Source organism: Ascaphus truei, chromosome 4 (genome assembly GCF_040206685.1).
Source record: "Ascaphus truei isolate aAscTru1 chromosome 4, aAscTru1.hap1, whole genome shotgun sequence".
Taxonomy (NCBI): domain Eukaryota; kingdom Metazoa; phylum Chordata; class Amphibia; order Anura; family Ascaphidae; genus Ascaphus; species Ascaphus truei.
Window position 1 is genome coordinate 100,522,398 of NC_134486.1, and position 23,532 is coordinate 100,545,929.

The following is a 23,532-nucleotide window of genomic DNA, read 5'->3' on the forward strand; positions in this document are numbered from 1 at the left end:
AAAAAAAAGGCTAGTGGCAGAGGAGCACTTTACTTTTATGCATTTGGATATAAAACCTAATACTTTTTGTTTGTGTTGCAGAATGTTATGTGCTATGAGAAGGATTACAAGTACTGTATATTAGTGGTAGCGAGGCTCAGAGGGGGTCAAGTGAGGAGCTGGTTATCTCAGAGGGCAGAATGAAACGGCATTAAGACAGATTTCAGTATAGAGCTCATTTGGTCAGAAAAGTAGTAAAACTGAATGCTGGGGATAACATTGATTCTGCAACCTTTACTTCAGAGTTTGTGTAGGTATCTTTAAAAAAAAAAAAAAAGTGGCAATTGTATTTCATTTGATTTTCCTGGATGGACTATGTGCCCCTGAAACTTTTAGATTACTATTTGACTGACAAGGAGACCGTATTTTGAGAGCGACGATTCTATCAAAGAGCAACATACTTTTTCTCCGTATATACGCTATCACGTTATATGTATAGTCAGTTTTTTGTGCTTTTCTCAACACTAATATTGTATGGTTTACAGAGATTAAAGTGGGGGAAAATGGGTGAAAAGATATAAAACTTTAGTTTTTGGTAGATTAGTCCACAAAATAAAAATTGGTTGTGAATGGGTTGAATCTGTAAAAGTTTAAGATAATTGTATACCGACGACACCTGTCAGGTATTCAAGCAGGCACACATTTGGTTAGTTAAGATGTTCTTAACCTGCACACGTTTCAGGATCAAAGGTACAGGCAGCTAAACGGCCAAAATCCAGTGCTACGTACTCAGCAACACAACTAAATGTCTGTGCAAGGTCGACTGTCCCTTTAAATAAGTGCTTCACTGTCCGTTTTGGGATTTTCCGTTCATTGCTTCATCATCTTAAGTGCGTGTCTCAGAAAAATGCTGTATTAGCCGGTTTCCTACACACAGCCCCACCCTAAAAGCTTGTTTTGTGGTTTATCCATAACTTAGCCCACTTGGTAAGAAAATGATGAAAGGCTATGATTCACCCATCACTTTGATTAAACTGCTGCTTTATCATTCACATGTCAACATAGGTTCACAAAATAAACCTCACCAGTAACCTTCAATTGCAGTTTGCGGATTTCAGGTGGGCGTCATTTAATTTGAACCCATGTAACAAAATCTTTTTATGACTTTAATGGTCATTTAAAAAATAAATGTCAACTAGACCTAAATGGTGGATATACTGTCCCAGCTCTAATCAACCGCTTTAAATATTCCATAAAAAGAATTAAAGTATTTCCCAAACTTTTATTACATGATGGCCAAGTAATACAGTCTTAAAAACCAAGTCTTGTGGGAGTCGATTTGCTTTTATTTAATTCTTACAAAATTATGAAGGTATTGCACCGTCCATGGGTCTTATGGTCGACAATGGAGGAAAATAAACGTTCAATAGAAAAATCCGTTTCCATCCTTAAATCCCTTGGCAACGCTCTCAATACAGCAATGGGTAAAGAGGTCTGTCCATCCCCGGCCGGGGAAAATCCTACCCCAACGCATCACCTTCGTAGTCTCAGGAAGAAAGCGTGTTTACACTCCTTGCTATCCACAGAGTAGTATTTGTCATAAAAGTCTAAGACGTACTCTTCGGTCTTGAATCCAAACTTCTGGTAGAGCAGCATCGCCGAGTTGTTTGCAGAAACATGCAGCGTTACGTCCTTCCCCATACAGGTCTGCCAGGAGGAAATAAAACAAATAAATATGTACTTTCTATAGATTATGAGAACTCCCCAGGGCAAAAGGAGTACTGTAGGTGTAGAAACTCAAAGTATTTCACTTGATGAGGGGACTGTGGAATCAACACAGCACAGAAACTGAAAGCAATCAACAACATAACCCTCCCATGTATGTTATAACATGCAGGCTGGTGAGTCGCTGAGCATATGCTGTTATGTGAACGGGAAATAATGGGATGGGCTGTTTACCCTCCAAATGACATTTTGAGAATTAACAGTACTTTAAGAACAAAATCACTTGTGCAATCACATACACACACATTACTTTTTAGATTTAATGCAACATTTCACTTTGGATTATTGGACCCATTTTCTTTTTTTTAGGATCACTATATGCCCCAATAGTCATTACTCTCCTACCTCGCAGGAGTTTATTCCTCCAAAAATATGTACGGTCATGGGGGGCATGGTTTGTAGCAATCTGGAACAGCCCAACACAGGCTGCAGAGGGAATAAGCCCTGTGTCACTGGTTACCTGAATGAGATGATAGATCATAAACGTCGCAATCCCAGCCCTCCTCCACTCCGGATGAACAAACAGAAATGAGATGTAGGCCTCGTTGTACTTGACATCTGGGACCATGAAGCCAAAGGCAACAATGACCTTTTTATAAAGGACCACCACGCTGAAATCGGGATACTGCAAACATTCAGACAGATCGATGCCTGAAAACAAAAAGTATCATGTGTTAGTCTCCTAATGGGTTTGTTCTGTATAGTCTGACACGGCCATTCAGGGCGTGGTTTTTTTTGTTGGAAAATCCCCATTCAAGTCAATGGGGATATTTGGATGAAAACTGCTGCATCTGACTGTATAGAATAACCCCTAAGTGCGCCTACACATACATGCATATACACAGCCATATATTTGTGTGGCAGACTTGTTCATGCCTGTCCATCCAGACTCCAGTTTGTCTGTAGTGTCATTATATTACAATAGGACTCATCACGAATTCCTACTGTGTCACTCTTCACACATTACTATGTGTATATATTTGTGGATGTGGTTTCAGGCTTCTTGATTCCAGTCCATCCTAACTCCACTATGTCTCTAGTTTAATTAGCTTTTTATTTATTTTTTTAATCTCCCCACAACTACCAACATACAGTATGTACCTTAATTACATACTCTCTCCCAACACCAACTGCAAGCCGTCATACTGCAAATTGTATATAATATCTGATTAGCTGTACTAGTGCCATACCTGAAAAAAAACCTGTGATGTTCAAAAGCTTGTATAATAACTATTAATTGTCACACATATACATAAAAAAAATGTTGCAATAAAGTGAATATAAACATTGAAATGTGTTTCTAATATGTGGGTATATTTGTGTGCTTGGCACCCTGTATCACATAGAAAGGACTACAAAAATGTGTTAACTTTAATGCAAACTATCCAAATCGATTTTCTCTGTCCTCCATTTTATATTTTTTAAATGGTAAAATACACATATTTCACATAATTATACATTACAGGGATAATTCAATACATTCTAGTCTCAAGTTTGGTTTGTCCATCGCCGGGTGCAGTGTATCTGGGAGACGGTGTGATCTCAGGAGGCGATGTCATGGAACTAAGTTTCAGCAGGATGCGGGGAGGGGGGGGAATCTAGCGCCCACTGCATATAAACCTAATGTTATTTTATCTTCCTGTATGTCAGGTTTAGCCAGGATATTATATATATTCACAATTTGTGATAAAAAAAAAAAAAAAAAAAATAGGTTTTGATGAGATTTTTAACAGGTTATGGTTAGATCTCCCCACCCTTCAGCCTGGAAATCTCTAGATTCTATATATGTATGTTTCATCTGCCAGAAGTGATATGAACACAGCATGTGTGATTAAATGCGTATTTTAGAACGCTTTGCCTTAAGACAAATTTTGGAAGTGAAACTTCTTTAGCAGCACCTACCACATGAGCAAAATTCAGTGAATGGAGTTGATGGGAACGGGGGTCAGTGGTGACAGAAGTGGCCATCAGCAACATTCACTGCCACTGAATTTTGCCAGCTTCCACCAAGAGGATTCAGGACACACACGCACCCCCCCCCCACTGAGCCGCCGCCGGCGAGCAACAGTCCCGCCCCCCTCCGTGAGCCGGGGGGTGGGGGTGCTCCGGGGGACTCAGACAGACCGCTCCCCGTACCTCCGCGGGGGGGGGGGTGGGGTGAAATCTGTAGAGAGAGTGGGGAGAATAACACTCACGCTATAGAAGTGCAAATAGCTAAAACACGTTCTAAGTCAAACTGCTTTGCATTTTGGCACTGATTGTGTTTTGATTATTAATTAAAAACATCACCATTACAAATACCGTTTCTGTGACAAAACAGTGACAAAAGACAAAGTTTCCCTTAAAATGCGCGTGATCAGCACACACACATTTTTTTGCAGGATAAGATTGTGAAAGCAAAACCCGGAGCAGCCCCATCGCTTCACCGCTGCGCAGAGCTGGCAAGAGCGGGAGATTGATGATTTTTGTTTCTTACTGCGAGCTGTGGCAGCAGCCGGGGTTTGTTTAATGAAGCATTACTGTGAACAGCGAACACAAAAAAGGTGAGAACAGCTCACAGGCAGGTAACCGAGGCAAACTACTGCAGATGTGCACTTTGCCTGGATAGAGCTCTGCTCCCCGTCCGTGCCTTATACAAGTCATTACTCCACTAGCACTGCGCAAAAGGAATAGAAACATTAAAGCCATTTCCCCTTTAAATAGACACAAAGGAGGGCTTTGCTGGCCCTTCCGGCAGAACAGGGGTTTACTCACCCACCCTCAAACTTTACCAACATTGAGTCAATGGGAAAGGGATCTCATTTTTCAGTCCTTTTGTGACATAACCAGCATCTAGATTTTTTGGTTCAGACACGCCGACTTTACTGCCCTTCTCCCCCCTAGTTTTTTCCCAACTTCACTCCAGGAATAACAATGAAGTTATCACGTCTTTTTGGCATCAATGTTATTATATACAAATTGCCGATTAATCTGGTGAGACACAGGAGTGGCACTATTATAAAGACATGTTGCACCAAAATAAACGTTTTCTGCATGCCCAAACACAGCAGCAGCACAGGAAAGGAATATTTTAGCCAACCCTCGGGAGTATGGAGTATTGTTCATGAAGTACTTCAATAAACTTCAGCTTCGCTTAACACTTATTTTCTAAACAGCGGTCAGTTGTGGACATGTAGTTGCTGTTCTCAAATCTATGCAATGGAGTCTATTTTTGTTGTTCCATAAATGGCAATTGTTATTTTCAACACACCCCCTTTTTCGTGTTAATACTTTCTACATTCCTGTTTCCATCTTTGTTGCATGCTTAATTGCGTTACGGCTTAAAGGCTAGCGTTTTCCAACTTGTATAATGTCAGTATCTTATCATCTTGATGCATATATACACACACTTAGCCAGCGTTTTGTTACGGGCACGGGGCTGTGTCACTGTGTGTAGTTCAGTGTAGATCGAACACACGCGGGGAGGGAGCTAAAAATAAAGAATGCTTTTAATTTTCAGCATCTGAGGTTAACATGGTAACCTTTAGACTGAACTGCGCTCCAGGAAGGACTTCCATTTTAACATTCCACACACTGATTATGGAGTAAAGTTTTGGGCATTAATCAATTAATAAAATAAAAAAATATCAATTATGGAACTAGAAAAAGTGCAGAGAAGAAACACCAAATTAATAAAGGGGATGGGAAAATCTGACTTATGAGGAAGAGCGGGTTAAATGACATTTGTTTATCTTTTATAATGTGTGTGATAAGTGTAACCCGCCCCCCCTTCTAAAGGGTTACTAGCAGGTTAGTGAATGCTGGGCCCCACTGTGTAACCATAGGGATTCTGGCGTAACGGGACAGTACTTAGGAGAGGAGGAAGGTTTGAGACAGTAGGTTCCAGGAGGACAAGAGGAGAAGAGCCTCAGGGAAAGGAGACAGGGATAAACCCATGAAGAAGTAGTAGTACACACCAGGCCCTCCTTTATTATGTTATTGGTAGGGACAGTGCCCTTCCAGCAGGCCCCACAGAAGGGAAAACGCTACGCCACCGAGGGCCCTAGAGAAAGGGCTCCCACGTGTTGGCAGATCTGTTCTATCCACAGATTCTTATAGGTATCGGTTTCAGCCGGTGTAGAAGTGGCAGTTCCCAGACGGAAAACAAGTTACCATCTTCTTAGGATAAGCCAGGATCCCAGTAAGGGCCCAGTGTAAAACTGGGTATCGCAGATGTCACTTAGAGAAAGGGGGGCCGGGTCTAATACCTGTAATACAACCAAGCCGATAACACTCAGAGGGAAGCATAAGAGCGGGCACTTATAGAAGCACAGTATTTATAACCATGAGAAAAAAGTACAACTTTGTCATATACGTGTGAGCGGTCTCCATTCCTGGGGACACTAAAAAGACTATAAAAATTCCTGGTGCCCATTATTTCCATCCTTGTTACCTCATAGCCAGCCGCCTGAATCCAGCACCCTGAGTCAAGGTAACCCATGCAGAGTAGCCAACACTGTATAAGGAGGTAATCTCCCTATGAGACGGGCAGGGAGTGTTACTGTGACGGTTCAGGGGATTCCTTCCCCTTCTTTCACTCCCTCTGTCCCTTCCCTGGCCAATCTCCCTGCGCTTACCCACTCCTGTCCCGCTCCGGCTACCTCTGATGCTGTCCCTTTGCCTCAACGCACGCCCCGCAAGTCTCGCGCACCCGCGCGGTCCCCGAGCCCCTGCGGCAACGCTCCCCGCTCCCAGACCTCTTCAGTGCCCACTGCCATTCCCTCACCTCCGGTGGCGGTCCCCTCCGTCCCTCCGATGGTATGCCCGCGGTGCGGCGCTCCGCGCGTCTCGTGACGCAGCCTGTGCGCGCGCACTCAGCTTACAGAGGGCGCGCGCACACGCTCCTCTTCTAAGGCCTGTCAATTTCTTGACTCCTCCTCCCATGCCCTGCAAGCTCTCCCTCTGTCTGACCCCTGTTGTCTCCCACATCCCTCTCTGCTCCTCCTCTCTCTCCCATTGGTGTTCCCTCCTTTATAATCCCTGTCTGCCCTCTGTATCATCGCTCTGCATAGTTCCTGTTATCCCTGTGTGGCAGTCCTATGCTATGCTCTCTCTGTGTTCCAGCCTGTACCTGCTCCTGTGTATCTTTGGATTTCCCTGGCTTTGACCCCTGCTCGTCCTGGACTACCCTGCTCCCTGTACCCCTTGAACCTTGCTACGAACTCTACCTTGCTGACCTCTGGAACCCTTGGACTTGGCTTACGAACTTTGACTACTCTGCTTTCTGTACCCCCTGGACACGACCATTCTTACGTTTACCATCACGAAGTTGCAAGTATAATACTATTTTTCTACGGGCCCAGCAACGCCATACCACACTCTGGGCTTGCCCCCACTGCTGTGGGTGTGTGGTAATACCGTTCCCACCCCAGTATTGGGGTCTTGCCAGGTCTGCGGGCATACAGGCGTGACATTTACATAACTATTTGCAAATATATTCAGGGTCAATACAAGGAATGGTCAAAATAACTATTCATCCCAAGGGCAGTACAAATAACACAGGGTCAACCTGTGAGATTGGAGAAAAGGAGATTTCACCAGCAACAAAGGAAAGGGTTCTTTACAGTAAGGGCAGTTAAAATGTGGAATTCATTACCAATGGAGACTGTGATGGCAGATAAAGCTATCTATTCTAAGAGAAAGGTTGGAGATCTTTTAGTAAGGAAAGGTATACAGGGATATACCAAATGAGTAAGTATGGGAAGAATTTTGATCCATGGAAAAATCTGTCATGATTTGAGTCAGAAATTAATTTTTTCCCTGATGTGACAATTGGGATAATTTTTCACTTGGGTTTTTTGTTTGCCTTCCTCTGGATCAATATACTGTAAATACAAACATAGGAGGAGTATCAGTTATCTAAATTGAATTCAACCTATGGACATGTCTTTTTACAACCTCATCTACAGTACGATGTAATTATGGAGTATTTCAAACAAATATATCAGCTGAATGAAGCATCAGATTTTAAAAATCAAAACCACTTGGGAAAGGGCAAGATGATAAACAAAGGTGATCAAACCAATCCCAAACAAAAGCAACATATACGGTCAGTGGTTGTGCAATTTTCACCCAAAATGTGTTTGTGTTATGCCCTAAATTTACCAAGCCTACACATCTTAAAGAAGCAAATCTGTGCTGCTTGATTCAAAAGTACAGGAGGGCCCCGGGTATACGGCGGGTTCCGCTCCAGGGGCCCGCCGTATAGTGAAAATCGCCGGAAAGCGAATCCGGCAATTTTCAGTTGTTTCAGCATGCGCAAACCGGCATTTTTGCCGTTCTGCGCATGCGCGACCTACGGTATATGCGCGCAAACTACAGTATGGGCGCGCAAACTACAGTATGCGCATGCGCGTCGGGCGCAACCGCCCGATCTGCGTATGCGCGATTTAAGAACCAAGATGGCTGCCCCCTTCTCGGTGCCGCCGTATCGCCGAAAAGCGGGGCCCTGCTGTATATTAGCAATAGGGCCAAGCATGAATTACTAGATATAATGCAAGTGCTGCAACGCCTCAAAAACTTGTGTGGATTCGTGAATATGGTGCTATAATATGGTGAATAGCTAGTTGCAATACAAATAAACAATAAAGTGCAAACAAATAAATGTCCATATGCGGCCTAAAGTTGACCGATTTTCTATGGAAATCAGAAAGAATAGTCCCAAAAAAACAACTTGAATGGCGCTATGGATCATTCACTGCAAAGTGCAACAAAATGTAAATGTTCAGACTGGGCTCCTGCTGGTGGCCTTTCGTCCAGTATACGCCATCCCTGAGGTTTTACTATGATTGTGTTTATTTTCTCTCTAATATGATCATCATCATTGCGACCTGAGGAAAATACCTATACTACTGTGCAGATAAAGATCCCGTGAGACAACAGACTTATCTATAGTGGCGCTCTAAAATTATCAATATGTGAAAAATCATCCGTGTAAAATTAAACAACAGTGATACTTATACGAACACATGTGATGAATGCGGCTGTGACCCAGTGTGGGATTGCTCTCTCAATCCTCGTGGCAAGTGGAAAGGTGTAGATCATCGGGAAGCGCAAACGTGAAAACAGAAAAATATTCTGATGGTGCAATATTGTTAAAACAACAAATGTGAAGCTAGTGGTATCAAGTCGATATATGTAGAATACTCACAAACGTGAGATGGGCAGTAAACACGTAATGGTATCTTTAGAGGATGATCCGCTAGCACTGCGGTGAATAACAATCCCAATGGAGATGTACACTCCGGTGAACCTTAGTGTAAAACAAGAGAACCGGACATAGTGCAGACTGTATGCAATATTTATAAAGGGTAAATGAAATCCAATACACTCACATGATTAAAATTGTAAGCAAGCATTTAGATCTCACAAAACGGATCTCGGCGGCAGGATCAGTAGTTTCTCTGTTTCCCCTCTGTTGTAGCGTGCGTGTCACGGATGCGTCTCACTGATAACGGAAGTGACGTCATCCGCTTCCGGGGGTCCCGGTCCGGTTGTGAATTAGATTGGTCAACGTCACTCTACGCGTTTCACCTTCCTCGGTTCCGTGACACGCACGCTACAACAGAGGGGAAGCAGAGAAACTACTGATCCTGCTGCCGAGATCCGTTTTGTGAGATCTAAATGCTTGCTTACAATTTTAATCATGTGAGTGTATTGGATTTCATTTACCCTTTATAAATATTGCATACAGTCTGCACTATGTCCGGTTCTCTTGTTTTACACTAAGGTTCACCGGAGTGTACATCTCCATTGGGATTGTTCTTCACCGCAGTGCTAGCGGATCATCCTCTAAAGATACCATTACGTGTTTACTGCCCATCTCACGTTTGTGAGTATTCTACATATATCGACTTGATACCACTAGCTTCACATTTGTTGTTTTAACAATATTGCACCATCAGAATATTTTTCTGTTTTCACATGTTTGCGCTTCCCGATGATCTACACCTTTCCAGATAAAGATCCCGAAAGGCCACCAGCAGGAGCCCGGTTTGAACATTTCCATTTTGTTGCACTTTGCAGTGAACCACGGCGCCATTCAAGTTGGTTTTTGGGGACTTGATTCAAAAGTAGTTTTTTTTTTTCAAATTCTGTTTATTAGTATTATGGGAAATAAAACAGGCAACTTTTTTTGGTACAAATACAAGAGAATAACTTGCCTGTAACAGGTCAGAACATGGCAAGAATCGTATTATAAAAACACCATTAAAAGGCTTTGTTTAAGGCATGAACACAAAAAAATAGGTATCTTATGTGAAGTGCTCATTATCAAAATCAACCATGAATGGAGAAACATGCAAAACGCTTGTGCAACTCAAATGTGAGAAACGGACATGTATATTGCAGTCTAGGGCATATTCAAATCATCTGTGAAGCTGCCTTCCCCATGCGAAGGACCATTTAGTTCAACTGAATGCCACTAAAATCTCTTCCAGCACCACCAGGATGAGGAAAGTAAAGGCAATTCTCGTCAAAACCAAGTATTGATTTTCTAGGACCTGCTACTTGTGACAGAATCTCAAAAGGGCAAGAGATAGAGGACAGTCTTGTACCTTTATCATTTGGTTTAAAAACACAGGGAGGGAGCGAGGAGGCTGCAACTTCATGGATTCCCTGCATGTGTGCCGTACAGGACACCCCGCTCCCTACAGTGCATTGCAGGCACATTGCATAAGGTAAGAGAACACTTGCAGGTCTGCACAACAAACCGATTAGTGGCCTGTGTGTGGATTGGGGGGGAAAGCAGCTTCCAAGTGGCATCCATAATAATTTTCCCATAGTCTTACCTGGCCAGAAGAATTCCTGGCACATGGAGTTGATGGTGGGGATGTGGCTAGGACGCACGTAGCAGTAGTCGATAGGAGGAGAATTTGCCTCAGGCTCCCAGCTGGCATTGTTTCTGTGAGGATAGGCGTGGATATCTGCCAAAAGGCGCAGCTTGGGCGGCTTTGTCTCATAGTCCCGCCTGTGTGGAACATCAAGGGAAGAAAGAACGTTCGTACAAGAGAGCGACGTTGCTCAGAAGAAGAAGAAGAGTGGTGCTGGCATTCTTTGAGGGATCTGGAACAAGAGCTTTTCCTTTTTTTTTTTTTTAACATTGTTTTTAGCTTGAACCAATTGATTATACAGCCCGATTGCAATTTCTTACACCTGCTCGCAATGCAGGAAGATGGTCATGCTCCGTTAACATTGAAGGAGTGAATATGAAAAGGACATTATTAGTTTTTAGGCTTGTGTGGCAATATTGTTCATCAACTCCAATAGATGGAAGGAACTGGGTAAAGCACTGGCCAGAGGCAATTTTTGATATTCATGAAAGAACATGCATTGCGCTTAGTTGTGTTAAGTGATCCTATTTCATTTAACATGAAGTTCGTTCATAACATGCAATACTTGGGCCTTTTTTTTTTTTATCAGAAGATAGTGTAATAGAGACCTCCAATACATAGGCTCTTTTAACCCTTACACAAGGCCAAGTAGTACCGTGCTATTGCCATTTAAAAGGTGTAATTCACATTAAGTCCCGGTTGATAACAAGCTTGTAAGGAATTAAAAGAATAAAGAAATATACATACACGTGTGTGTGTGTATGTGTTATAATATGGACAAGTGTGCCCAGTGCTACATCCAATTGACAAAACATATAAAGTAATAAGTATAACGTTTAAATACTTCAATAATAATAATATTTACTTGGTTATTTAGTTAAACCCTTTGGCCAAACCGTCATAAGCCTGCTTACCACGTCAAGGTATAACCAAAATGAATGCAGGTCCTACACTACACTGTGAACCCTTCCCTTTACCAATGTGTGAATATATACATACACATCCACACACATCCACGTCTTTGTGAGTGAATCCCCTCTGTGTGTGAATAGACAACAGACTGGAAAAGCACTACTACTACTCCTCTTTCAGAAAAAAATAAAAATTCTGGTATGAAATAAATATTCTACACTACATTTCCTATGCAGATCATGCACATCACACACTAGTGCCAACCTAGCACTATGTCATCGTGTGATTGAAATCGAAGAACTAATGAGAAGCAAAATGCACTTGGCTCATAGCTATACAGCATGGACTGGATACAACTCAGTTACAGTAGGTAGGCATTACTGTACTGTACATGGTTGTCCCTAAAGACAACGATTAGTAGTTCTATTTGCGTATTTCATTTTAAATGTGTGCGCTCAAGCCCTAAAATGTTTTAATATGCGAGCTTGTAGGCAAAGCTTGCAACTTTTACTACATAGGTTTGTAGAACAATGAAATTAAAAAAAAGGAAGTAAAAATTGGAAATGGAGAATATAAATGTTTACCTTATATAGGGCTTCAAGACTCTAGAAGTGTAGGGACTGACAATGCTATGGTCTGCTTCCTTATCTTCTGAAGCCCCCAGCCGATACAAAAAACGTGTGGTTGAGTGACGGTAGCCCTTTGTAACTGGCAATGCATTCTATCATAGAAAAGGAAATTGTAGTTACAAGATGAAAAACACATTTTTAAAAAGGTCTTTCCAAGTCTAGAATGTAATTTCAAAAAATTTGCGAGAAAGGCATGATCTTATCCAAGGTAGGAGCAGTGCATTGAACTTTCCTGGTTTGGCGCCATTTAGAGAGATCAGTAGCAGCTATCCCCCTGTATTTTAAACCAAATGAATCATGGTGCAAGGCTGTCCTCCATCTCTTGTACTTAACACGTGCAATGTATAGTGTGTTATTTGTGAACTTCTAATGCATTCATGGATGCAATGATGGCTGCTACATCTGTATTTGTGCTTGGAAGGTGCTCACCTGGAATCTGTCCAAGATTCTAAAGTCTTGACTCGTTGTTCGATACCCTGGACCCGTGGGCGATTGCCTGGAAGCAGACTCTTCCCTTGCTCCATACACCCCGCCTACCAGCATGAGGGCAGCATTCACAGCTTGATCCAGGTCAAAAAGGGGCAGACCCCGCTCACGCTTGGCCTCACGGACTAGCAGCTTCCGCCTCAACCTCCTAGCTTCAGGTGTTACGGTAACAGCGTTGGGGCAGGACTCAAGACGTTTCAGAAGCACTTTCTCATCATACAGGCTAATGGCAGTGTACTGCGTGCCTTTGCTCTTGTCCTTGTCAATGGCCGTTGGCCTCCTCTTCTCGCGACCTCTTCCACTGGAGGAATCCTCGAGGCATTCACTCTCCACCCTCTCAGATTTTTCCTCTTCACTTTCTATCTCCTGTTTGATTTGCATTGACGTTCTCACCTTTTTTCGACAGACCGTTGCGGAAACACCCGCTACAGGAACATTTGGAGGTGGTATGTACTCAATCCCAGGGTCAATGACACCGTCTGCTTCCATCTCCTCATCATCTGCAAAACAGCATCATAAACTGATGAAAAGCAGCACTGAGTGATGGACAGGATGGATAGGTGGTAGAAGAGGGTTCCTGGTCTTCTTTCCTTATCAGGAGACGCAGCTTTAACATGCAGACTTTTATTTTCCAGAGGTTCTCTAATAATCTACAAAATCTCTGCTATCTAAACGCAAATATATCATTAGAAAGAACATGAACCCGACATTTTGTACCTTTACAATATTTGCATTTTCTAGACCATGCTAAAATTTAGCGCTGGACAAAAGACTCGGGAGTAATGACGTCAACGGGAACCTTTTTGCAAATAGCCGATTCGAAGCATAGGGAACTATTAGTATTAGGCACCAACTTTGTTTAAACGTGATGTCAAGGGGTGGTCCTAGTGACCTCGTACTACGGCCTCCTGACATCGGATCACCCTCAACATCACTGGACCACGCACAGTTATGGAATACTATCATGTAAAAGTGTATCTGGTGTTAAACATTTAAACCCCACTAGAATATAAACGTTACCCACAGTAGGATTAAAAAAATTTTTTACCTCCATTGCTAAATACTCGGTCATTCCCTAAAATAGATATCAATACTCACCATGAAACAATGCTTGTGGTGGCATAACATCAGGGATGAGATCTGCTTCAGAAAGCAGGCTAGGAGTTGCAGAGTGAGATGCCGGTGTGCCTGGAGCAGAGAAGTCCAAGGACGGCGAAGGAGAAGGGCTTGTCATGGGGGTACGGTCTGAGGAACTCATGGACGAGAAGTCTATCACCTCTCCTTTCTCTAGCACCATGTCTGGCCGGCGACCTCGGCTGCTAGCAAACTTCACGGGCGTGGAGGACGTGCTGCGATCCACAAATCCTGCAGCCTCTTTCTGGGCTCTTCTTATGTCTTTGGCTTCCTGAGTGCGTGATCTCTTCTCCTTCAGCTCCATGGCAGACTCCACCGGGTTTCGACCGACTCTCTTCCTAAGGCCTTCCACTGTGATGACAGGATCCAGGAGAGGTTTCACAGTAGCTAGGAGACAAATAATGTGTCCCTTTTACAAACATTTCTTACACTGCGATTCTCCACACTTATAGATATCCTAAGAGGTCTGTGAAGTATTAGGACTTTGAGGCAAAAATACAGCTCTCTTCTAATGTGCCTAGATAAAATTCACTTTTCCTGCCTAAATCAAACCAAATCCCGCCCCCCCCACCCCCTCCCGATTGTAGAGATTGACAGCTGATCACAAATTGTCAAATAAGCCAAGTGCAAATATGTGTGACTGGTAACTAACTATTACTCACACCTGTTCTGGTTGGGTGCACAAGGACTGTTGAGAAACACAGATTTAATATATATTTTTACTGTGGATCTGATGTCGTTCAGCACCCAAGCATCACAAGGAATACGAATCTTCCAATAGGGTAATGTGCTGGTTAAAACCGCATCTAGCCACTGTGAAAATATAATTGATCTTCCTCACAGGTCCTCATCAGGTGCCAGCAACAAAATCCAATGAACTAAATAAGTTGGTCTTTCATAGCTGCAGCTACTGTGGTTCTTTAAAACTGGGCATACAGTACAAAAAAAAAAAAAATGGAGTTATACGGACCTGTGACAGTATCAGAGTTCAGTGAGGAAAAGTAAATACGTTTACACTTTCAGAGCTCGAGGGGCCAGCAAACATTGATCAGACGTAAGATAAGCGATTTTATTTACCTATGCACACCTACTTCAAACAGAATAGCAAATTACAGCCATGTGCTGTTGCATGTTTAAGTCGCTGGAGGTAACTGCCAAGCACTCAATCGCAATTGATTCAAGAGAAGAATAAGGTAAACATCCCATCAGTGTTGCATTTTCCATTAGATTAATTCATATGTAGAAAGGAAGATCGTTCAATGAAGATGTGGATATATGTATGTAGATTTACAAACCTTAAAAAATGTAAACAAACCCTAATGGTTCTTGATCACACTGTAGGACCCTCAGGAAGCTAAATGGTTTAAATGGATTCCAGTACCTTTTGTCTTTTGTGAGGGAGTGGAATATTTCTCTCCGTCGGGTTTCATGGTGGGAGGTTTGTTATGGACAAGTTTCCACCATCCTGGCTCTCCAAACTCCTGAGCTCCGGACCTGAAGAACAAGGGACTCCCCACGGAAAGGCATCCTGCTACAGTGCTCCACCAAGTGGATGTCTTCTTCCTGAAGCAAGCAGGAGAAATGTGATGGCCATTAGAGCAACTGGGTTACGGAATTGCGTTCATTGGTAAAGCATGAGAGACACATACACCCAAACTACAGACTTCCCAAGCTGACCAGACAGTCAGCGCATGCAGTGCTGGTTATAATACTCAAATATGATCACACAGGTTAATCACATTTACACCTACATGAGCCCTTGACGAAATGTAGGTTTGGAAAGCTCTGTACACCATCATTTAATCTACAAAGAACTAATGTTGGTCCGCCTAAAGAGGTATCACAAGTTACCTTGATCTCAAAGCCAACTTTTTGTTATTAAAAAGGATGGCCTGGAAAATGTGAAAGAAAACCAACTTATCATGAAAGACTAAAGGACCTCAACATATACAGCTTGGGAAGGGGGGGGGGGGTGGAAATATAATACATATACATCAAGGGTATCAATCACATACACGAGGGAAGCATGTTTAAAAAGAGAGTTATAGTTTAACAAGATCATGGGTGGGTGGGTGGCTCGGGGGAATGGATAAAGTACTTCTTCACGGAAAGAGTAGTGGATTCATGGAACATCTTCCCGTTGGAAGTGGTGGAAGCCAATACAGTAAGGGAGACACTAGACTAACTATGAAAGAAAAGCAAGGAATGAATACGGTGTGATGTTTCGAGCAAGCAATAAAGTGGACAGCCTAGGGACAGTGGTTCGGATCTACTGTCAATTTCTACGTTTCTATGTGAAGCGTCAACATTAACTCCTTGGTATCTTTCTCATTGGACAACTTTCTCCCTTCCCTGGCTCACAGTATACAGATATTTTGGCTATGTATTTGATTGGTGTACTAGATCATAGAAATAGATTACCTCCAGACACTAACCTGTTTCCCAGCAAAAAGGTCCAATGCTTCTCAATAAAAGAGCAAATGTCTTCCTTCCATCTGAAGTAGCCCTGTCGCCCTGTCCCTTCCAGTGACAGGTTGTACATGGCCAGCATGACCACCTGGGGTGTGACAGACAAACACTCGTCTTTCAAGTGCTTTGAACCAGCTTCATGTCCTCAAGGGTATTCCTTGGCTCCACATCTCATATACCCATCAACACTTCTACTTTTGCCCTCCCCTATATCTCCTTGATATCAGTACATCAGCTCATCTCCAACAAAATTTCCCTTTACAAATTATACTCTTACCCCCAGATTCATCAAGCTCTATTACAGGTTAACGCACCCAAATGGGCATTAATTCCTACTTAACAGAATGGGAGTTAACGTCTGTTTGGGTGCATTAACCCAAACGGAGCTTAACGTACAGCCCCTTAGTGCCTTTATCCTCCTAGGTTAGGAGGTAAACAGGGTGTATGCTATAGTGCGATGAAATGCTATTTTAAGCACGCACAGATACTTTAAGATGTATTTATTTCTTCTTTTTTTTTTCCACAAAGGGGCACATTAGCTTACCTGCTGCCAAGTTAGTCTTAAGCGTTCAAACTGCTCCTTGCTATCTTCAGAACAAGCAGAGCAAGTGAATTTGAAAAAGTTATCCCCTTTCAAGTAACTGGGTGGATCACCTCTTAGCTGGCCTGAAAAGGAAGGTACTCTATTTCTTATCTCCAACAATGTGACATTTGTAATACACTATGGATACTTTAATTACGCACCTTTAGAGATATAGATAGAACAAATTAAGCGTTGCATTGTTCCTTATCAGACATCTCTGTTGGTCAATAATTCACATATTCATAATATGAATACAAGAAAAACCTCAATATTTTTTCAACAATTAACATTATTCAACAAAACAGAATAAGGTGAACAGACTATAAAGCTAGTGGCATCTATTTACTAAAAATCATCCAGCACTCCAGCCCTAAAATAATACTGGAAAGTTGTAAAAAGTTGGGACCTCTAAGAAGCGACAACTGATCACATAGAAGCCGTGCTGCTCAGATGTCAGTAATAAATTAGTTGCCTACTTTGCTATACAAAAGATAGCACCCTGTAGAAGATAGTATCCTCTACTCAGCATAGGCATCTCTGAATTATGCTGGTTCTGCAAGGAAGCACTGGCTTTTGTAGTACACGCAGAACACACATATGCACATCATTTCCAGATATAAGATACTGAACATTAGTTGTAGGTGCGCGGTGACCGCCTTACTTGCTGGTATCCATTTTTGACATTTGTCACAATAATAGGGCATTTCCTCCATCCATGGTGGGTCCACCTCATCACCAACGTCACTGTTTAAGGAATCACCACTCTGATCATGAGACAAGTCGACCGATGCCTGATCCTCAGACTCCACCAGCAGAAGCGTCTCTCCTTCCACTTCCCCTTCCTCCAGGCCCTCAGATGTGGAAGTCCTAGTGGTTTCATCAACATGAGTCATATGGGCAGAAGTATCCATCACAGCCACAGGAAAGATGATGCCTTGCACAAGTCAAAAAGTTGGGAGTCTAGTTCGTTCCTAAAAGTTTGGCTCTTTAGTCTTAGGGTGTGTTGTGGCTCCCTGCATCCTTTAGAACCAAAACAATTCATCCATCTGAGGACACACACTCCTAAATTCATTCACACACACTACAAGCAATTGTATCAGTGTGCGTTTCTGCTCTTTACGGAATAGGTGAATGAGTTCAGAGAAGTCGTGGTACAGATTTTCTAATCTCGATTCTGTTGTTCAGAGCTTTGATTTTCAGCGAACGCTTAAGACTTGTACGAGCTTTCGCTCAAAATGATCTTTTCTCGCTCAACCTCTAGCTGTTTGGTCAAATCGATTTGCTCCTTCAGAAGGCGGAGGTTTTCCTGCTTCCGACTCTGCCTTTCCAAGTCGCGGAATACACCGTCACGAAGTCTCTGCAACCAAAAGAAAGAAAAGCTATTGGTGCATCACTAATTCTACCTGCAATACATTCCATTCTCCCACAAATCATCCACTACTGTCTACAAGGAAAAACTGAACTAGTAGTTTATAGAACCAGATTTGAGCTGCAGTGTCAGGTTCAGCACTATATGAAATCATGGCATTATCTAGAATCATATACAGGCATACCCCTGTTTAAGGACACTCACTTTAAGTACACTCACGAGTAAGGACATATCGCCCAATAGGTAAATGGCAGCTCACGCATGCGCTTGTCAGCACGTCCCGAACAGCAATACCGGCTCCCTACCTGTACCGAAGCAGCTGTGCGCAAGCGGGGAGACTATAGAGCCTGTTACAAATGCGTTATTTACATCAGTTATGCACGTATATGACGATTGCAGTACAGTACATGCATCGATAAGTGGGAAAAAGGTAGTGCTTCACGTTAAGTACATTTTCGCGTTACATACATGCTCCGGTCCCATTGCGTACGTTAATGTGGGGTATGCCTGTATAGCGCCCATGCATTCAAGAATGCACCAATGTTCAGTAAATGAAGGTAACCATCCAAATGTCTACTGAGACTTATTTGAAGAGGAGTATTTAATGTGATGATGGTCAATTGCTAAGAGGTTTGGTCATAACTGGCATACTTAATGACAAATTATAGCATTAAATCTACTGGAAATAGCTTATGTATGGTGTTTGTGCTGTGACAACCCTAACCAAAATAAACAGCACCTCATACTGCGATTTTACAACTAATATGCACAAAGATCCAAATACAGTTGGTCTATCTATACTAACTGAAGTACTGTGTGTAAGTTTGTCTCTGTAAAAGCAGTGTAAGGAGGACAAAGCCAAAGTAAAGCCACAGTTCATTTTGTAAGACAAAACGTAGCATCACCGAGTCCTACTGCTGAGAAGAGAGGACACTAGAGCAGTGTTTCCCAACTCCAGTCCTCAGGGAACCCCAACAGGTCAGGTCTTAAGGATATCCCTCCTCCAGCACAGGTGGCTCAATCAGCGGCTCAGTCAAAATGACTGACCCACCTGTGCTGGAGCAGGGATATCATTAAGACCTGACCTGTTGGGGTTCCCTGAGGACTGGAGTTGGGAAACACTGCACTAGAGCAATAATTCTTTCAATGATGCTGAATGTATTCATCTCAAGTTAAACGTGCACCATATTCTTCCTCTACATTTTATTAAGCACTAAACTTGCATAACAGGGTGTCAATCGTAGACTACCACTTTCACTAGTGCTATATTGGCGTAATGTAGTTATTAAAGCTATGAAATGTTAATGTCTCCTCTAGCATGCAGCCCCAGAATCCTTCAACAGACTTCATGCATATTATTCAATATTTGCTAAAAAAAAAATCGTTTTTAAAATAAGAGTTAAAGTGATGTTATAAGAACTGCTGTAACCTGCATAGTATAGCTTTTAATGAATAAATCCTTAGGCCAATACTGTATCATCCCAGAGTTACGTTGCATCGGCCTTCCATACAATAAACAGCAATAATCTCAGGACTGTGTAGTGATTACTGTGTAGTTCATAGGTTGCAATCCTGCCTGGGTCACTTAAACGCTGTGATCCTGGAAAAATCACTTTATGACTATGCCTTCCTTCGACATACTTGAAATGGAAAACGTATATTACAAGTCATCTTTCCTACCAAAAAGCTTCAGTTAAAAAATAATAACCCAGCTTTCTAAACTCACCATCATTTTTATCAAGCTTCTGCACATCAGTTGTCCCTATACACTCCAAAGTGAATCAATACACAAACCCTTTAGTCATGTGATCTACATTTTGGTAGGGCCAGCACCAACCTTGTAAAAGGTAACTATTTAATACCGAGCTAATGGGTCATCTCTGAAGTGGTTGATTTGCCAACAAGTCACCGTTGGAAAGGATCCTCCCCCACTCTGATATTTCTGATGCACTTTGTTGGTTAAGTGATGCACACTGCCCACTTATGGTACTAACCCTATCGTTGCCGGAGGGGCTCAATTACACCTTCTAGTAGCAAAGGGGTTAATAGTCAAGTCAACAACCGCCAAGCTTATTGGTGCCAGTGTTTGGCACCAAGTTTGTAACATGCAGTGTCATTCATGTGTACAAAGAGCTTTGGAAGTGAAGTGTGCTATGTAAACATAAGTTACTGTTATTATTATGAAACCATTTAGATGAGTGTAACATATCACCTTAGAAAGTGACTATACCAATGTGTAATGACAACAGAACATCTGCAGTGATTTCTAGGTACAAAGACTGGTCATGCCTTAGAGAATGGACATTAAGGTAGCACATTTAGTTTGGAAGTTCTCCTGTGTGTCCCAATAAAAGCACTATCATTCCATGTGCATGGACTCTGATAAAGTATAAGGCCTCGGCCATGTTACCTGCTTGCTGGCGGAGGCGCGCTGAGGCGCGCTCCCGCTCAGCACTGAGCTTCTACAGCCGCAATTAGAGCGGCTTTAGTAGGGGCTCGCCTACGCTTCCGCAAGCGCGCGGAAGCGTAGGTCTTAGGGAAATTTAAAACTCCCCCGCTTGCCGGCGCGCAGGGCCGGTCACGTGAGCGGTTCGCCCAATGAGAGCGAACCAGCTCCGTGACGTCACTGGCCCGCCCCCTGACGGCGCGCAGGGAAAGCACCCACAAGGCCAGGGAAAGCACCCGCTTTCCCTGAGCCTCAGCGCGCCTCAGCACGCCAGCGGGAAGCTTGGCCGAGGCCTAAGGCTGCGCTTATAGTGCCGTGGCCGGTGACATCACGCTGCGGTCACTGGAAAAAATCAAATTGACTTGATTGCCAGCGATCGCGACCAAGCCGTCGCTCCATCGCGCCGCCGCTTCTACTATAAGCGCACGCGAAGGCGGCAATACATTTGTTTTGCCGCGACGTTGGCACTATAAGCGCAGCCTTAAACAGGGCTCTCCAACTAGAAGCCCGAGAAGGGCCCTTGATCTCAAGCAACTAGTATGACATTAGCAAAAGCAAAGTGCAATTTTTCACATGGAAACTCACTTGCAAGTTAAGGTAATAAAAAGATCTGGTACAGATGTTCCAAATGCTTGCAAAAGCTTGTGGCCCTCCCACCCCTAAAAGTTTTCAGATCCTTGCCTCTTTGGAGAGCCGCTGGTTGAAGAGCCCTGGTATAAAGTAATACAGTAAGACATAATACAGCAGGCAGGGGTCAAAGGGTCACACCGCAACCCTTGTGCACATAAGGGCCCGCTATACTGGGAGTGGCGTTACACTCACGGCACCAACCTCTCTATCCAGCTTTTGCTTGATGTGCACCCCAGCAACCGTAGCCACGGACAAGAGCACAGATATGCTCAGCACTACCTTAGATAGCGTAGACATGCCTGCAAGCGAGCAGGGCCGGGCGGGGCGGAGCAATGATAGAACGCGCTAGCGTCACACCTATGGAACGCTGCCCCTGAAAGACTGTGCGTGAAAGGGCAGGTACGTCGTCACAACAGGAAGCCTTGAGGATCCGGCGGCCATGTTTGATCCGGGCAAAAGTCCTTATTCATCCGTGTGGAAGAGGAAGCGGGAAATGTAATCACACCAGCGTATTATTTACTTTGGAGGCGCAAAGCGAAGCTTATTGCCTCCATAGACGCTAGAACAGCGGATGTCAACATTTCATGAACGGGAACTCCTTAAAAATGTATAATGATTCCATGGAACCCCTTAAAAATGAATAATAATTCCATGGAAACCCTTAAAAATGAATAATGATTCCATGGAACCCCTTAAAAATGAATAATAATTCCATGGAAACCCTTAAAAATGAATAATAATTCCATGGAAACCCTTAAAAATGTATAATGATTCCATGGAGCCCCTTAAAGTTTTTGTGACTTTGTGGAAATCCAACCTGGCCATACCATGTACAAAAAATACTACATTATATATAACACTAATACGTGTGCCATTTAACATTTTTGAATTATTAACGTATACAAAATGGCAAAATAAAGTATTGTACCTTGAAATGTAAAGTATCTGCCATTGCCAAATTTAATCTCGGAAATACAAACGCAGAGAGGACAAATTCAGGTTATAAATGTCAAAGGCCCAAAATCAGTGAGAGGTGAGCTCTCAGGACCCAAAGGAAGATACTTGTTGCATTGGTTTTGACAGGTTTAACAACTTAAAAAAGAAGAATATTAATACTTTGTATTGCTGGGCCATCTGGTAGCTAGGGGGTTAATGCAGCAATCCCGCTACATTCAGCGGAGATTGTGCATATATAAAGTGTAGTGCCATTTAATTCAACCGACCTAAATCTTTGGCAGTGAAGATTGGTGCAACATTTTTCACCAAATGCTTTTACTTTACGTTTTGATCTTAGTTGTATATGTCATTATGACGCCATAGAATAGTTTTCATTTTTACACAACAATGTAAAATCATATTTATGGGGACTTCTGCAAATGATCTGTGCAGTGAATGTGCACGCGTGCGCGTCAATGATAAATACCTGTCTCCCTATGACAGTGCATCTGTGCTGACGCTCACGGCAGAGCGCGCTGCAGTGGCAGCATTGTGGACAGAAAAAAAATGATCTTTTCGAGCGGCTGCCATGCCACGTGATATTGGAAGAGCCCAATTCCCAGACTATGTGCTTCAAAGGCACAACTTGTATTTATCGATCTCTACAGCATAACTTTAGGTAGTTTGATCATTAGTTATAAATGTGTGTATGTGTATATATATATATCTTATACTATATTAGTGAAAGCACTGTATGTTTGCCTGCCTGCCTGCATGCATGCATGCCTGCCTGCTGGATGTCCGGTGTCCCTAGCGGCAATCTCATTGGTCCCTTGGCCCGCCCGCCCCCGCACACCTCTCATTGGCCTCACACACTCACACCACCCCCCTTGGCCCGCCCCCGCACACCTCTCATTGGCCTGAGGCGGAGTGACGGGCCAAAGGTCCAAAAAAATAACTAACACACACACACACACACACACACACACACACACACACACACACACACACACACACACACACACACACACACACACACACACACACACCTCTCTCCCCTCTCCAAATCACCTTTTCCCCCTCCCCAGCGGCATCACCTCTTCCCCCTCCCCAGCGGCATCACCTCTTCCCCCTCCCCAGCGGCATCACCTCTTCCCCCTCCCCAGCGGCATCACCTCTTCCCCCTCCCCAGCGGCATCACCTCTTCCCCCTCCCCAGCGGCATCACCTCTTCCCCCTCCCCAGCGGCATCACCTCTTCCCCCTCCCCAGCGGCATCACCTCTTCCCCCTCCCCAGCGGCATCA

General features: G+C 43.3%; 2 protein-coding genes across 3 annotated transcripts; both read right to left on the minus strand.

The window, feature by feature from the left end:
• Nucleotides 1–1,241: 1,241 nt before the first annotated feature.
• KAT14 (lysine acetyltransferase 14) lies at nucleotides 1,242–17,759 on the minus strand. Of its 2 annotated transcripts, XM_075596268.1 has the most exons (10): nucleotides 17,509–17,759; nucleotides 16,809–16,930; nucleotides 16,231–16,352; nucleotides 15,177–15,358; nucleotides 13,760–14,182; nucleotides 12,605–13,161; nucleotides 12,131–12,267; nucleotides 10,593–10,771; nucleotides 2,225–2,415; nucleotides 1,242–1,686 (listed from the first exon to the last, which is right to left on the minus strand). In XM_075596268.1, exons 1-10 carry the CDS (start codon nucleotides 17,756–17,758, stop codon nucleotides 1,513–1,515), a joined length of 2,337 nt encoding a protein of 778 aa, XP_075452383.1. In that variant the 5' UTR covers nucleotide 17,759; the 3' UTR covers nucleotides 1,242–1,512. The 2 variants fall into 2 exon arrangements, with proteins under 2 accessions (XP_075452383.1, XP_075452384.1); XM_075596269.1 differs by lacking the exon at nucleotides 16,809–16,930 and having other exon boundaries at nucleotides 17,509–17,720.
• Nucleotides 17,760–18,054: 295 nt separating this feature from the next.
• On the minus strand, nucleotides 18,055–21,648 carry PET117 (PET117 cytochrome c oxidase chaperone). Its single transcript, XM_075596271.1, has 2 exons — nucleotides 21,494–21,648; nucleotides 18,055–18,204 (listed from the first exon to the last, which is right to left on the minus strand). The coding sequence occupies exons 1-2, from the start codon at nucleotides 21,587–21,589 to the stop codon at nucleotides 18,055–18,057; spliced, it is 246 nt and encodes an 81-aa protein (XP_075452386.1). The 5' UTR covers nucleotides 21,590–21,648.
• Nucleotides 21,649–23,532: the final 1,884 nt, after the last annotated feature.

Excerpts from the sequence above, each read along its gene's own strand:
- KAT14 (XM_075596268.1), bottom strand. The coding sequence starts at position 17,758 with ATGGATACTTCTGCCCATATGACTCATGTTGATGAAACCACTAGGACT. Across the intron at positions 12,268-12,604 it reads GAATCTTGGACAGATTCCAG|AATGCATTGCCAGTTACAAA; the intron begins GTGAGCACCTTC and ends TTTCTATGATAG. Across the intron at positions 1,687-2,224 it reads TGATCTATCATCTCATTCAG|ACCTGTATGGGGAAGGACGT; the intron begins GTAACCAGTGAC and ends TCCTCCTGGCAG.
- PET117 (XM_075596271.1), bottom strand. The coding sequence starts at position 21,589 with ATGTCTACGCTATCTAAGGTAGTGCTGAGCATATCTGTGCTCTTGTCC. Across the intron at positions 18,205-21,493 it reads AGCAAAAGCTGGATAGAGAG|AGACTTCGTGACGGTGTATT; the intron begins GTTGGTGCCGTG and ends TTTTGGTTGCAG.